Source organism: Lathyrus oleraceus, chromosome 6, assembly GCF_024323335.1.
Source record: "Lathyrus oleraceus cultivar Zhongwan6 chromosome 6, CAAS_Psat_ZW6_1.0, whole genome shotgun sequence".
Classification (NCBI taxonomy): Eukaryota; Viridiplantae; Streptophyta; class Magnoliopsida; order Fabales; family Fabaceae; genus Lathyrus; species Lathyrus oleraceus.
Genome location: NC_066584.1, coordinates 413,068,550 through 413,085,087, shown reverse-complemented (window position 1 = coordinate 413,085,087; position 16,538 = coordinate 413,068,550). Strand labels below are relative to the sequence as shown.

Here is a 16,538-nt window from a genome sequence, read left to right as displayed (position 1 = left end):
GGGTATTGGTGGATGGACACACTACCTACAAAAGAAACAAAGCTATACATGGACATATTTTTTTGGTATTTTGGTTAGTAAACAAAACAAAATAAAATATGATATAATCAAATATGCTTGGTAATCTCTCCAAATTCAAAAGCAATGAATGAGGGGTAAGGAGGATGTCAATGTGTGATCCCAAAGCCAATGCAAATGATGAGATAACATGAGGGATCTTAGGGTCAAAATTGGGGTCTTACATCGACAATCCTCTTTTTTGGAATTCTATGGTATACATGTCTATATCGAAAAACATAGATTATATTAAAACCAATGTAAAAAAATTCAAATTTAAAAAGTAATAGATGTAAGTAAATGTAATAAGAACGAAAAGTATGACCTTACACGCCAGAACTTTGCCTAAGACACCTTTCTTCCTCACGTCAGATAATAGGTTATCGAGATTCATTTTAAAATATCTAGCAATGATATTAGGTTTATCTTGTGGCTTCAATTTGAGAGGAAATAAACTCGCTGAATCTCAAGCGAATTTGGATTGCAGGTGAAAGTAATGAATAAATCTAGAAATTCGACTTAACTACAAATGATCATTCAATCATAGTATAGTTGATCCATAAATCTCCTACTACCAACATAAGATGAAGGTAAGATGATTCATTTTCTTGTGCTTGACTCAATTGCTTGACTTTGGTCTCCTTCTTCATTAAGACTTCAATACTTTGAAACTTGAGGCTTAGATTGATTGTTACGAAGCCATTTCAATCGTTCCCCCTAGCATGATGTAACCGTCCACCAAAAACTGTTGAAACAATATCCTAGACGAAAAAATAGTTTTACCTTCTTCACATCTTGTATGGATTCGAAAAGTTAACCACTCTCGAATAGTAAGTCTATTTCTTGGGCTATCGTCGTAGATATTGAGATCTCAGTGAGCAACATTTGGTCTATATCCATCTTCTCCATATGAAAATATCAATGGATATGGTAAGCCAAATAGATTGCATGAAATTCATGAATATGTTTTAGTGATCCCCATTGTCTTTGCCTAATAATGTCTCTTTCTTCGGCCGTGTCAACATCATAACAATTAAAGCAGTAGCCTTCGAAATAGTTGGTTGGTTGTACACTCTTCCATCTGTAGATTTATTTGAAATAAGTATGAGTTTCAAGTTGTGTACACTCCCTTGATTAAGTCTCTGTCTTACCATGAGGAAACTCTTGGCATGTGTGTTATGAGTGTACAACATATCATATAGCTTATGTACGATGCTAGGATCGATAATTTTTTTGTTCCTAAAATTCAAAGAGTAAGTAAGTATATATGTAAGTAAGTTTTATATTTAAATTGGATGCCTATAATATATATATACATATCGCAGTCCTTCTATTCTGTTTGCAATTTCATTTTCTGTGTCGTAAATGTAGAGTTGTGCAAGTTTGGACGACTGACCTTTAGGTGGCAATAAACTCCCAATGCGGTGACAAGTTTGACCTTGGATTCTTATTGTAGGTGGACCCGTTCCATAATTGAATTTGTTGTCCAATTTAGCACCGAGTGAAGTGAACGTAAATATCATGTTGTATGTTTTTCCTTGTGATTGGAAATTCTTACTATCTTTGGAATCTTGATCAAATAGAAAATGGGACAGCAAACTTGGAGGATGTTTCAAGGAAGGTTGTTCAACTTTGCCATTACCACAACATAATTTGTATTTGGGATTTTCTGCATGTTTATGTTTGTCCATTCTCTCTTGATACCACATCAACATCTTACAATGTCTACACTCAATCATTGTATCACCTAAATCGTAATAATCTAGACATAATAAATAAAATTCAATGAACATATAACAACAGATACAATCGTAAGACATGAGTATATCAATAATGCGTCTACCTATAGTGTTACATGCATGTTCCTGTGTTGTTGAATATGGTGGGGATATGTCGTTATTATCCAAAGTTGAGTCATCTTCAGATTATTGTGCTAATGTATTATAAAGTATGTTAAAAGATGTCCGTTATAGTAAAATAGTTATAAAAAGTGGCAAACCTGTCAAAAAATGTTAAATAAATTTTGTTTCATACAATTATGAAGATGTAATTTAAAATGTAATAAAATAAGCATGATCATATAATTCAACTGTACCATATCACATTACAGATCATTTATGAATGGAAACAAAGGTAATATGCAAGTGCAAACTCATATGTATGCCTGAAAAATATATGAAGGAAAATTTATTTAACTGTGAAACAGGTACAAATCCAATGCAATGATAACAATCCCTCCGCCATAGTGTAGAATTATTATGGTGATATATTGCAATAAAATAAATAAACAGAATAGCATTGAGAAAGTTAAAATTATGAATAATGACATTAACATAATGTTATAAGAATTTGGTTAATGAAACTACAACCAAGGAGTTTGATGGACAACATAGAATTGTTTTGCATACCTAAGAACGGGTCGTAGTCTGAGTCATCGTCAACATCACTTTCAAAATCCAAATTTACCCTAGGCGTAAAAATCGGTCATCTTGCAGAGGTTATGGCTGCGTTTGTTGTTGAATTTTCCACATGGAATGTGGATGACTAATTGATAGAGTTGTGAAAATCAGTTATAAAACGCAAGTGTGGAACGGACATACGAATTATGTCTTACTGGGGACTAAAATCATGTGATCCTACCTAGGTGAAATAGGATCCTGGTGTGTAGTTCCTGGACGTGTAGGTATATTTCTTGCTTGGTCGTTCCTTGTAAGGTTGTAAGCTCTATGCGACACTCCAAGACCCTTATTCGGGAAACGAATGCTATGTTTCAGGGGCAGTGGTGTACTCCTATTATTTTTGAAAACATCATTCCTGTAAAAATAATAGTAATTGTGTTAAAGAAAAGTGTTTCACAAAAGAAGTATGCTAGGACTTGGGAATTTTTACACAATAGTCGTAGATATGTGTTGTCAAATTGGGTGAAGCGTTCATGTGTTTTCCGTGGGAAGAAGTACGCATGGATTTATATTTTCAATTACTGTATGAGTGACGACTGTGGAGAACTTTTAGAAAAGTTTTGTTCTCATGTTATGAAGGTTGAATAGCCTTAGTAGAGTATGGATAGGATATTTCGAGCCCATGGTTATGTTTGTTGTCCAATAACATCTATGCGCTTTCCATATGACACAATTTTGTCAATAATTTGTTGGCTTGAAATCGCTACTATAATATCAGAAAGGGGAATTCGATTGGTGGCAGGTGTAATTTCATTTGACGTCATATCCTTTTTAGAGCGCTTTGTCTTTTTCTGTTTAAGTATGCAAAATCTATGCAATCATGCTCTTTTAGCTGGAAAATTCCTCCAATAGAATGGCTCATCAATGAAGGCATGTGTTGTTGTTGTCCTAATAGTAATATAAAACAAATTATTAAGATGAAACCAACTCATCTATTGTTGTCAAAATAATATGAGATACAATCATAATAACCATAATAACAATAACACATTAACATAATGACATGCATTAAAAACTCGAAATCCAGAAGAAACCAAATGGAACAAGCAAAAGAGGATTGTCGCTGTAAGACCCTAAATTTGACCCTAAGATCCCTCATGCTATCTCATCATTTGAATTGGCTTTGGGATCACACATTTGCATCCTCCTTACCCCTCATTCACTGGGTTTGCATTGGGAGAGATCATCAAGCACATTTTATTGTATAATACTTTGTTTTTATTTGTTTGCTAACCCAAATACCAAAAATATGTCAATGTATAACTTTGTTCCTTTTGTAGATAGTGTGTGTGTTCACCCATGCCTCATAAAGCTCACAACTAGGGTTTGAGACCCTCAGTATAAGGAGATCAATCAAGAGATGGTTAACATTGACTATAAACATCATATATGGATCCCCGTGATCTTCATTTATCATTTTGGTCAAGAATTCTTCAAGAGTTTGAAGTTTGTTTGCCTTGGAAGCCCTAATTCATCTAGGTATCTTGTGTGACTTCCTCACCAAGTTTCTTCATTATTTGATCAAATATTCCAAGGGATACTTCATTATACATCATCTTATACATATATGATCCTCCATTAGTCCAAGATATCAATATAACTTCAAGTTTTCAAGTTGATTCATGGTGGTTGTCCAGAGAAAGTCAACTGGTCAAAACTGGGGTTCACTAGACCCTATCTCCTACAATTTTTGTCATATGAAAATTATTCCAAGAGAAACACTACTCATTATGAAATTAAAACAACTTTCATGTTGAGATCAAGAGCTATTTTTGCTTGGAAAGTCACTTTTTATGGTGAAAGATTATAGGTCATTTTGTTTGTGCCCTAGTTAGGAGGTCAACTTCCAAGGACCATAACTTTCTCAATTTTTATGAGATTAAGTCCATCCAAGTTTCATGATAAAATTCAAGATGTCTCATACAAATTTTATTATTTAAGAAACTTAAAATTCAACTTTCAAGGGCATGTGCCAAGAGGAAACATTATAGGTCATTTTGGGCCATTACCATTGAATAAGAGATTTTCCTCAACTTCTAAAATGCATAACTCCTTCATTCCAAATCCAAATGAGGTCAAATTTGTAACCAAATTAAATAGGTTTGAAATATCTATAACTTTGATGAAGGAACTCTTTCCATTTGAAGCCCATAGCAAAAGTTATTCAAGGTGGAAAAGTGAACATTTGACTTGGTACTTAGAAAATTTTCATTTATGTTTGATTTTCCAAACTTCCACCTCAAAATGAATTATGATCTAAGCTTCAAATGAAAAAGTGTTCAACATGAAAGTTGTTCCCCTTGATCTCACCTTTCCAAAATGTCCAAGATCAGCTCACTTGGACCAATATTAAGGGACTTGAGCATGAGTTCTTCACAAGGTTCCACTTGGTAAGATTTATGGTCAAATTTAATTTCCTTTATGCATGGCTATGTGATATAATTTCAGGTTGGATATCACAGAATATTGGATCATTTGACATCATTTGATAGGCCTATCACACGCCCATGCATCCATGCAAGTGAGATTACTATTTTTTGCATTTTGATGGAGGTGTGTAAAAAGCAAGTGCATAGCCTATAAATACAACCCCTCTTGCTCAGAATTGGGGACACCTTGCCCAAGCTTTGATCCTGCAATCATAACCCTCACCATTAGAGGATAAACTTGAAGGTTTTCAATTAAAAATCGAGTTTCAATTTCACTTCTGTTTTGAAGTTGAAACTCCAAGAATCCAAGCCATTCCTTGATCCAATTCACTTCCTAAGCATCTGAAGTCAAGCCAAGGCCAATTGGAAGCAAGATTCAAGCTCCCTCGAAGATGATTTTTCAGAAACTTCATCTCTTTGATTCTCTCTAAATTCTTCACCATTCTCTTTGATTTTTGGTTGACTGAAGTCCTACCAATGTAGGCAACAAGATTGAGTTGCTTTGAGGTCAAATTGAAGCAACTCAGTTCATGATCCTCAAAATTGAAATCCCTGTATCTTTTGATATACTTGGAATTGGAGAAAATTGAGGCCAGATTCGAGCTCCTGAGCATTTTTTATTTGAAATAGTGTCCTTGTTTTTCATTTTTCATTGAGATGAAGTTGGACCAGTCCCGTGAGGTTCACCGGAGAAGATGACCGAAGCCTTAGCTCCGGTGGTGTGTTGGCACGCCTCCTGGCCATCTGGTCATGTTTGGATATTTTAATCTGAGTCATTGCTTTTGGATACCACTTGTACATGCGCGTTGACTGTGGGCTATGGTGGATGATACGCGTTTGGCCATCAGATCTGCCACCTCAATTAATGAGGGAGATCTGATGACCCTTGTTTTTTCTTATTTTATTTTTAATTCTGATTTTATTTTTAATCCTTCTATTTTATTTAATTCATAGAAATTTCATTTTTAATCCAAAAAATATGGGACTCTCACCAAAAATCTTTAAATATTTTTTTCTTCCATATTCCGAATTAAAATTATTTTTTGGATTAATTTTGATATTTTTCATGAATTAAATGTTTTTGTGCATATTTTTAATTGTTTAAAAATACTTCTGATTTTTTTAAAATCATGAAATTTTTTGTCTAAGGTCCTTTGACCTTGTTTGACCTAGGATAAATCCCTTGGCCATTTATTTGGTGTTTTGAAGGGATTTTAGGTTTTGACCAAATTAAAATGTATTTTAATTCATTTTTAATGTGATTTTTAATTGATTAAATGTTTAAAAATTATGTTGAGCCATTTTTATGGTCTTGTGATGTTTGACTTTTTGTTTGGGTCTTGGTCAAGGTTGATTTGACTTTTGTTGGATCAAAACCATTGGATTTAGGGATTGATGAAATGTACATTTCATCTCTCAAAATGAATGGATGATTTTGATTTGATAAAATTCCTCCCACGACCAATTTGTGTTTCTATCTTCCCCTCCCTCTTCATCTTCATCCCTATTCTTCCCCATTCCCTCATTTGACCAATGAAATCTCTAATGTCTAAAGGCTAATTGGTTCATCAATGACCTTGTGTCAGATGAACTAATACAAGTATGATTGAGATAGGTTCCTCCCTCTTGCTCTTTTATTTTAGTGTGTGGTATGTTTTAGGAGTTTGGTTCTCCATACCAAATCTCTAACATGCATTAACACCTAAATTTTTATTGCCCGACCTCAGATAGTTGTGACTTCTACATAAGTCCAATTACGATTGCTTAACATAGAGCTAAATTTGACCCTAATGGCATATCATTCTAGTAAGTGAGATTGTAAGTCTCCCATTCTTCATGGTATTGTGTGGAGACTTGACCTTTTTTCCTTTCATGGGAGCTAGTGGCATACTTATTGAATTATCCAAGTTGGAACCCTTCTCATGGAAGATGTCTTGGTTTAAGGATCCATACTTGTGAATGAATGGTTGAGTATTCTCCAAAGAATGACTTAATCAACTAAAAAAAACACCACTAACACTTGACTAAACTTTGACTAGCATTTGACTAATTCTTGTTAATATTGTTTTACTTTCAAGTCATTTACTTTATGCAAATTTAAATTTAAGTCATTTATCATTCATTGCCATTTACATTTCATTTAACTTGTTTATGTTTATGTCATTTTCACTTTGGTCATTTGAGTCATATCTTGTGATTGTATATATATTGTTGGTGTATTTTGGTTTTGTTTGTGGTCTTAGGTAGGACCTTAAAATACTTAATAACAACAAAAACACTAAAAAACATCTGGTGGACTGTTGAACTTGATCTGAACTGTTGGATTATGATTAGGCAACATTCCCTGTGTAAAAAGGACTTGACCAATGCCAACATTTTGAGACTAAGCTATTGTATACCGAGTCTTCATCTGATACAAGCCTGGGGGATCTGTTTAAATTCATCTGTTACTCTGTCTTTGTGCTTAATTTTTATTTGGATCTTATGTTTGATGCTTTGTTTTGAGTGAATCAAGGAATATTTCATCTGATACATGGGAAGACAAAGAAGACTGTTAGCTATTAGAATTACTTGCTTGGATGTGGCTATCTTTATTTGATGCCTTGATCTTCATGATGCTTGGATATTGCCCATTGCTTATGGATTATTGCTTGATTAAATCCTAAAGGAAAATGGGTTTCTATATGACATTCTTGTCTATTGGACTGCATCCCATTGGTCAGATCATTTCAACTCTTAACTTTTAATTTTATGCTTAGGATAACCTCTTCATCTCCTCTCATTTCTTAAATTTCAAAATCTCTCCCCCTTTTCAAAAAAACTTCCTTGCTTGTGATTTCAAACTTAGACTTTGTTGTAAATAATTAGAAATTTTGATCTTATGCCGTTGAATTTTCAAACTATTTTCTTAAATCAAATTTGTAAATAAACTTAATCATATTGACTTAAAATTTCAAAAGACAAAAAGAACTAACAACTTCATTCAAACTTTTGGCCCTTTGTGCCTTATTAAACTTTTGTTAAAATCAACTCACCAACTTTGAAATTTTTACCATGAACTACGAGGTTTTGATCCCTCAATTTTATGTTGGTACGTAGGCACAAGGCCGAAGATCTTGTCAAACACAAAAAATAATCAATCAATTCTTTTCTCATACCAATAATCTATTTTTATCAAACATCTTTTATACTAAAAACACATGCACACATAAAAAAGGGCTCCCTAGGAGTACCTATGACACTTTGGATGCTAACACCTTCCCTCTGTGTAACCAACCCCGTTACCTGTAATCTCTAACATTTTATTAATTTTGATTTGAAAACTTCTTATCTTTGAGTTTTGTTCGTACTTTCCCCTTTTCCTTTGAAAACAATAAAAACGCGATGACAACTCTAATTTTATTGACGTCAAGTTTATCCATAGTTTGATGGTCATGAATTTATCGCTACACAAACAACTTAAGGGAGTTAGCAAATGAGGGAGCAAGCATATCGTTCTAAATGTGAATTTCTATAGATTGAGGAAAAAACAACCAGAAAAATAAACCATAATCACATATATCCTTAATGTAAACGATTAACAATCTAGCATAGCCAACATGTAGTATGAGATGCAATCATAATAACCATAACACCAAGAAAACATTAACACAATGACATGCATTAAAAAGTAGAAATCCAGAAGAAACTTAATGGAGCAAGCAAGTGAGGGAGAAAGCAACTTAATGGAGCAAGCAATTGTTGAAAAAAACAAAAGTCTATATGTGAATTTCTATAGATTGAGGAATAAACAACCAACAAAATCAACCATAATCATATATACCCTTAATGTAAACGATTAACAGTCTAGCATACCTAACATGTAGTATGAGCTACAATCCTAATAACCATAAAAACAAGAACACATTAAAATAATGACAGGCACTATCATTGGTAAACTTTATGGGATCTGTAATAAAAATGTTGTTGGTATACCTGACATGTATGTCATTATAGGTGTTGTCTTCGATTTCTCAAATGCATCAAAACAACCTGTAACAACAATGCACAAACAACATGAGAGAAGTTTCAAATCTACATATAAAACCAATCACCAATGGAAATGTTTATATAGGTTAAAATAAAAAAAAGTGACATTGGCAGAATTGCATAAGTCTAACAAAAGATCTTTAAATGAAGAAGATGGGGCTTATTGGCTGTAGAAGCTAAGCATGAAACAATAGATGCTTTGCTATGGAGCGAGTTGTATAAAACAGTTAGTAGGTTGACTTTTCTTTTTGAAAAAATGACAAAAGTCAAAGTATAGACCTTAAATATGGTCAACATAAATTAAACGAATTATTGTTTTTCTGTTAAATTTATTTGATAACCTAATATTGTCAGAAATGCATGGAACTAAAGTAATATACTTGACATGGAACTAACTCACCTAGGTTAAGACTGACATTAGAGCAGTGACTTGCAATACCAAGTAACACCAGAAGATCTCAATATGATGATGTTTAAGAACTGCCATCGAAAAGTTGCAGGAGAAGCACTATACAATAATTAGCATAATCAGAAAGCAAGAAATAATCTGATAAGTAATTAAATACCCCATCTTAGTATAGATGTTATACTTATATGTTGGAACATGAAAGATGATTGTTATTACATTGTGATTCCTATTTAGGAAAGAACGATAGACAAAAAAAGTTCAGTAATGTAACCTTCATGATCTAAATTTTATAGAAGTAGCTTAAACATATCCATTTATGCCATGAACTCATTTATGCGTCTGTTCAGTTTGGAAATTCCAACTTAGAAGGTTTGTTATGCCTTATATGCAGCATATTTATGATTAAGGGAAACCCTTATAAGTATTATAGAAATGGCTTATAGTTTATATCAAAACATGATTTGATTTTATCATTTTCTTAACAATACACTCCTAATACACCGCCGATATTTATAATGCATAAGAGACAATACAAAATGAAAATGAAGATAAAAATGAGCAAATTTAAAATCAAGAGTATCTTAAGTTATATAAAGGTAACTGTAGCACTGTCTATTTTAGCAGCTTTTCAAAACTTGTGACTACTTCACATTGCCAGGTTTCTTTATGCCCTCTCAATGACAATAAGTTTTCATATAAAAGTAATAGGAGAAAGTCCCATGTCAAAGGAGAAATTGGAGAAATCTTCAAATTATAAGTTAAAGTATAATTTGCAGGATATGGAGAAACATCAGAACCTTTAAGTCAAGAAATATCATGTTTGTCATAGAAATGGAATTTGTATTGCAAAATAACTTGTTATCTTGTAGAGTATGTGTCTAAGGTTGCACATATAGAGTGTTCAAATGGCATGATAATAACTCCTTACACAGAATATTGTCAAGTGACAAAAAAATCATATGCATATTAAGACTTAGTAGCTTATAGTTGACAAAAGTGTGCATCATTTGGTTTTGGAATGCCTTGCACTTTTGGCCGTTGCATGCTTTGGACTCAAAAATTATGAACGGAATGACTTTCCATCAGGATCATCTCCTGAAAACCTCTTTGAAGGAGTATTGTTATAGTTAGCATTGGGGCTCCAGTTCTGGGAAGCAGAAGCGGTATTCTGAAAAATAGAAGTGAGCATTATAAGTAATAGTTATAAGATGTGAATAATAGTATAGGAATAGGTGCAGAAATACATATTGTTTTATTAGAAGACTGATTAAGGGCTATTGGGATGACATGGTCTTCTGTTGGAACAATTTCTTTTCCCTTGAGAGTGGATGACCATGTGCGTAGTTTTCTAAAGGAATACACATGTTGTATACATTAGTATTCATGTGAAGTAATAGTCAAATAAATCATAGTGAAAGAAATACACTAGTGACATAAAAACATAAAAGCATACATTAGTTGGAGCCATTCCATCGACAACCATTTGTCAAACTTCCGGATCTTTAGTAAGGCGAATGATAGAAGCCTATTTGTAGTATGATTGGTACTTGACACACTTCTCAAGAAGATTGTCAAGGTGTGTCGAATAAATCAAATGATGATCCTCGTTGGTCTATATTGTATATTAGAGAATAGTATATCATTGATGTAAATGTAAATGAGAATTAATAGTATGTCAGTATAATGATTGAGTATTAAGCATGTTAGTAGGTATCAGTTATATTTGAGCAAACAACAAATGGAGAGATATGATATACTAAAAAGTTGATTACAAATAGAAAATGGGGCTTAAACATCCACTAGTTCATAAGTTTATTACTGAACTTATTTTCTATGCAGCTACATATATGAACTTGTTTGCAATATATGAACTTGTTTGCCATTCAGAACTTGCAGCTACATATTTATTAGTTATTTAAGAAGTTTCAAATATGATAACGTTGGTAATTAATCTATAATATCTAGTTGTAATGTGTTTGATAAGTGTGTTAAAGTTCATATCCGTTTATTTGACAAGTAGCAGGTGAAGTTGCGTGAAAAATACCGGAGCACATCACACGCTCAAAGATATAACAGAGTCACCATCAAATTTTATTTATTCCCGAAGGAAAGGGAAAACATCGATAAAACCCGGGGGAAGAGAAAAAGGCTAAGAAAGTCGGTTATGCAAAGGGAAGCTATTAGCACCCCTCACATCCGTTGCACTCAACGGGAACCATTTTGATTGTTCTATGCTCAAATGAGTGTTACTATCTAAAGATTACTCGTAAAAGAAAAGGGGAAAAAGAAAAGAATAAATAAAATGATCGGTGAGGATTATGACCCTCATGCCTACGTATACACTTATAGTGCAATAAGGAATTCCGAGCTTTATAGTTCATATAACTAGAGGTGAGAGATGAAAGAAGAGTGATAAAAGTATGGTTTGAACCAAAGTATCATGTTGTTTGAACCCATAGGGTAGGTATGTCTGAACCAATGAGGAAAACTGGCCTCAAGCCAAAAAAGAAGGGTATTGCCTATATAAGGTTGCAAAGTAAGTAAGGATATGTTTTTCTAAGCAACGAGATGACTGACAAGACAAACAAAATGACTCTTGGTTTAGAGGAAGGCATTGGTTATTGGACCAAAAGTATATATGGAACTCAAAGAGATAATGTATTTGGTTCAAAGAGAAATTATATCACATGGGGTGAGTTATTGAAGGTAGTGAGTATTGAATGATGAATGATGATAGGTGAATAGTTGGAGAAAGAGAATGAATAAATAAATGTACTCACGGAGGATTTTAATCCTCATGCCTACGTATTATCACAGTGCAATGAAAAAGTCAGAGCTCCGTAGTTTGGGGAACTAATGTGGAACAAAGAGAGATATAGTTGATTGGGTTTCCAAAAGGCGAAGTAAAATGCTTGACTAGAAAGAGCGTGGAATTAACCAATGATTGGTATTTAGCCAAAGTGACAAATGAGATATGATTGGCCTACACACAAGAGGATTTACAAGGCAAAATATCTCGAAGGGTTCGCCTAAGAATAAGAGGTCTTAAAAGGAGAACATTAAATGGTAGATGATTTGCCAATACACGAGAAGGTTTACAAGGCAAAAGAGCTCGAAGGGTTTGCCTAAGCACGAGAGGTCTTAAAAGGAGAACAATGAATGAGAGATGATTGGCCTACACACGAGAGGATTTACATGGAAAAAGAGCTCGAAGGGTTCGCCTAAGCACAAGAGGTCTTAAAATAAGAATAATGAATGAGAGATGATTTGCCAACACATGAGAAGGTTTACAAGGCAAAAGAGCTCAAAGGGGTTCTCCTAAGAACGATAGATTTTAAAAGGAGAACAATGAATGAGAGATGATTTTCCAACACACGAGAAGGTTTACAAGGCAGAAGAGCTCAAGGGGTTCACCTAAGCACGAGAGGTATTAAAAGGAGAAAAATGAATAAGAGATGATTTTTCAATACACGAGAGGGTTTACAAGGCAAACAATGAATAAGAGGTGATTTGCCAACACACAAGAGGGTTTACAAGGAAAACAATGAATAAGAGATGATTTTCCAACACACGAGAGGGTTTACAAGGAAAATAATGAATAAGAGGGTTTGCCTAAGCACAAGAGGACTGATAAGACAAACAATGAATTAATAGAGTTTGCCTAAGCACAAGAGGACTAATAAGGCAAACATGAATGATAGATTGATTAGGGTTCAAAGAAGGGTATCTGATGATGAAGTGATTAACCCAATGTGTGGGTAACAAAAAGGATTGTTGTGTTTAATCATTGATGATGAAGATTGTTGAAAATATTGAATGATGAAGAGTTTGGATGTTGGAAGATTTGGATGTTTCCCTAAGGAAAAATGATATCTTTGATTGACTATTTTAATTATGATTTTTTTTACAAGTTTAATCAATGGTACTTAGAGGGAGACGAGCGTCTAACCACTGGCTAAGTACGGCCGACAATCATAATACTTGGGAGTTGAGAGGATAATTTCATCCTAACCACTATTTCACTCTCAGAGCAACAAATTAGACATGCGTTTATTTGTGAAGTGTTTTGAAGGGAGGACAAGCATACGACCACAAGATAGGTACAACCGACAACCCAAGTACTTGAGTGTTATGCACAAGTATGTACACCCCACATTTTCATCCAATTTTATAATGAAAACTATTTGATGAATATGAATGGATTAAGAATAAAATGAGATAGGATTAGAATGGATTGGATGAGAATGGGATAAAGATAGGATGGGAATGGAGGATGAGATACTTAACATTGGATCAAGTACTCGCGTTGCGTTTGATTTGATTTGATTTTGAAAATCACTTGACGTGGGATCAAATGTGCTTTTGTATTTTGAAAGAGATATTTTTATCATTTGATTTTATCTTTTTAGTTATCATGTAACTGAAAGCATTAAAGGAAAGATAAACCTAAACTATTACACTTTCATCGGAGTGGGGGACATATGACCCACAATAGGGGGACACTACCAAACAATACAAATAATGGAAAATGGAATCAAATAAGTTACAAACTAAATACCATGCCTAAAACAATCAAGTGGCATGGTATCCTAAGTGTAAACACACAATACAAGGAAAATAAAAAGTGCAACCAATGATGATAATGGAAACACATTATGGATAAAGCTTGACACACAAGGTAAATAAAGTTATATTGGAATTAAATTTGAATAGAAACATGCATCAAAGTTAATTACATCCAATGGTATCATTCAATCAAATGGAAATGGATTCAACATGGACAATCAATGGATATTAATCACATGAACAAGATGGGACATGAAATACACAAGGAAAATTGAAATGGCATTTTAAATTTAACAAGAATCACAATCTAAGTCAATTAAAACGGGAATTGACATAATGATCAAAATCATCATGCATAGTATACAAACATGAATTAAACTAGCAAGATTCATAGATTCATATTAAGGGGGGGGGGGGGGGGGGGGTGTTTCAGAATGTGAAAATAGTGGTGCAAAAACAATATCCAACGCATGCCTTAAAGAGAGGCCCATTGCACTTGTAGTTAGAGCAGGGGGTGCACAAGTAAAATAATGGTGATATTCACAAATTGTGCAAGGCCCATCTAATTGAGGCCCAAACGAATGAAGGGGAATATGAAGGAAGCATCAACATAATGAAAATTCATATGAGTTTTAAAAATAACGCGCGCAAGAAAAATATGAACCTCAAGAACTAAGGTCAGATTATCACCACCAACCACCATGCCGGAGGTTGCCTCCGGCAGTGGTGGTACTCCAAATATCATATTGAAAAGGCCATCAGAAGCAGAGTAATGAGCTAAACATAGATATAGGGATGAATTCACAAGATTCTCAAACACAAGCTCCAATAGAAGGAATGGGATCAAGAACCCTATATGTTCTACATGAAATTAAATAGTTGTTTCGAGTAATCAAAGTCTAAGATGTTGGGGCTTTAATTCCTCCCATCATTCTCTACATCCTGGTATGGAGAAACTTGAAGAACACGAGAGATGGAAAAAAATACCTCACCGGAGAAGATGCTTGGAGCAAACTCAGGTAACCTTCTGACTTTCTTTCTATGCCATGGTGCTTGATGCAAAATTCTCTCTTCCTTCTACTCTTCTTCTTCTTATTGAATTCGTGAGTGAATTAAGATCTGATTTCGAGTACTTTGAGTTTGTTATTTAGAGGTTAAGATTGATGGAGTTGAGGGTTGAGTGTGATGGAGGTTGATGATGATATTGAGAGGTTGAATATGATGGATGAATGTGTTTGAGGTTTGAAGTTGAATATGTGGATTCTGAGATTTTTTGGGATTCAGTGATGAGATGTTCTAGTGGTAATGATTGGAGAGAATGATTAGTAATTCTGAGGGAAAAATGATTAACCTCCGATTAGTGATTGGATAAAGTGATTTATAGGTGGTTGTGCTTTGGGATATGTGAGAAATTTCTGTTAAGTTTTGTAGTTGTATTTTGTTTTTTCGAGGCCAAGTTAGTTAGTTGGTTGTTGCTGACTTATGGGTATCGAGGAAAAGTTAATTGGTATATGAAATGTTAGTTAGTTCGAAATGTTAGGGGTTAATCTTAATTACTTTGCTCTAGTTTTTGTGAAATATTGTTGGCATGCTGATGGACATTGGAATGTTACAGGGTGTTTATACCATGGTTGATATGCAATGGTTTGCTGTAGTGAGTTGTTGAATGGCTTGGCTCGATTGTGAACTTATGAGTTAACTGTCTGCTTGCTGATGAGATGGTTGCAGATTTTGTTATTGCACTGTAGGGGTTTTCATTGGTCCATTATGTAGGTGCTACATGTTATTGTTCAATGACGAGGAGTCTGCTAAATGTTTGCTTGCATTGCTGATTGTGTTTACTTGCAACAAGATGATTAATGAATGTAGGTTAGAAGTGTATACTACATTTATGGCTTGTGGTTGATTGCAGGGTTTGCATTTGGTGCAGGTATGCTTTTGATATGCATTGATTTTCTGTGAAATGGTAAGCTCTTGGTCTGCTGCAGTAGGTCTACAAGTTATGTTCATGACCTTGCTTGCTATGTTTATGGCTACTCGGATTGTTGTTCAGGTTCTGTTGCAAATTGTGGTCATGGTAGATGCTTGGACTTATAACATTGCCTTTGTTTGAGTGCTTGAAAATGTCATGGTTTAGGATGGTTTGAAATTCTACGGTATGTTGTATGTGGTGTTCCATGAATGTGTTAAGTGAATTGTTATGGTATGCTTTGTACTTGTAACTTGTAAAGGTTGGTCATGATTGGTTGATGAATATGCATTGCTTGGCTTTGTTTGAATGTGTTATAATGTATGTTTGGATATGTTTTCATAGGTCATGAAGTTTGGCTTATGAAAGGCAAAGGGTGGTAAGGAATGGTTGGTTTATGGCAAAGTGACCATGGTTTGGCAAGGCAAGAAGGCCATGGTTATGACATGGAGTGGTCAAAATGAAAATTCTTGTTTGTAAATCCATATGGGACTTTATGAATCATGTATGGATAAAATGTAATTATAATTAGGTTTAGGATGACAAAAATACAACGGTTAACCCAAAAGTCAACAGTTTGACCAAAAAGTCAACTTTTGAAAAAATGTAATTTTTTTTAT

General features: G+C 34.1%; 1 protein-coding gene across 3 annotated transcripts; it reads right to left on the bottom strand.

The window, feature by feature from the left end:
• Positions 1-508: 508 nt before the first annotated feature.
• LOC127093137 (uncharacterized) lies at positions 509-3,109 on the bottom strand. 3 transcript variants are annotated; one of them, XR_007792435.1, is made up of 3 exons: positions 2,466-3,109; positions 1,454-1,819; positions 509-1,296 (listed from the first exon to the last, which is right to left on the bottom strand). XR_007792435.1 is itself a non-coding variant. In XM_051032037.1 (3 exons), exons 2-3 carry the CDS (start codon positions 1,794-1,796, stop codon positions 1,026-1,028), a joined length of 456 nt encoding a protein of 151 aa, XP_050887994.1. In that variant the 5' UTR covers positions 1,797-1,819; positions 2,466-3,109; the 3' UTR covers positions 509-1,025. The 3 variants fall into 3 exon arrangements, 2 of the variants coding, with proteins under 2 accessions (XP_050887994.1, XP_050887995.1); XM_051032037.1 differs by having other exon boundaries at positions 509-1,138; XM_051032038.1 differs by having other exon boundaries at positions 509-1,138; positions 1,454-1,804.
• Between the last annotated feature and the right edge of the window lie 13,429 nt (positions 3,110-16,538).

Coding starts and splice junctions, on each gene's coding strand:
- LOC127093137 (XM_051032037.1), bottom strand. CDS start 1,796: ATGATTGAGTGTAGACATTGTAAGATGTTGATGTGGTATCAAGAGAGA. Junction 1,139..1,453: donor GAGTTTATTGCCACCTAAAG/GTCAGTCGTCCA, acceptor ATAAATCTACAG/ATGGAAGAGTGTACAACCAA.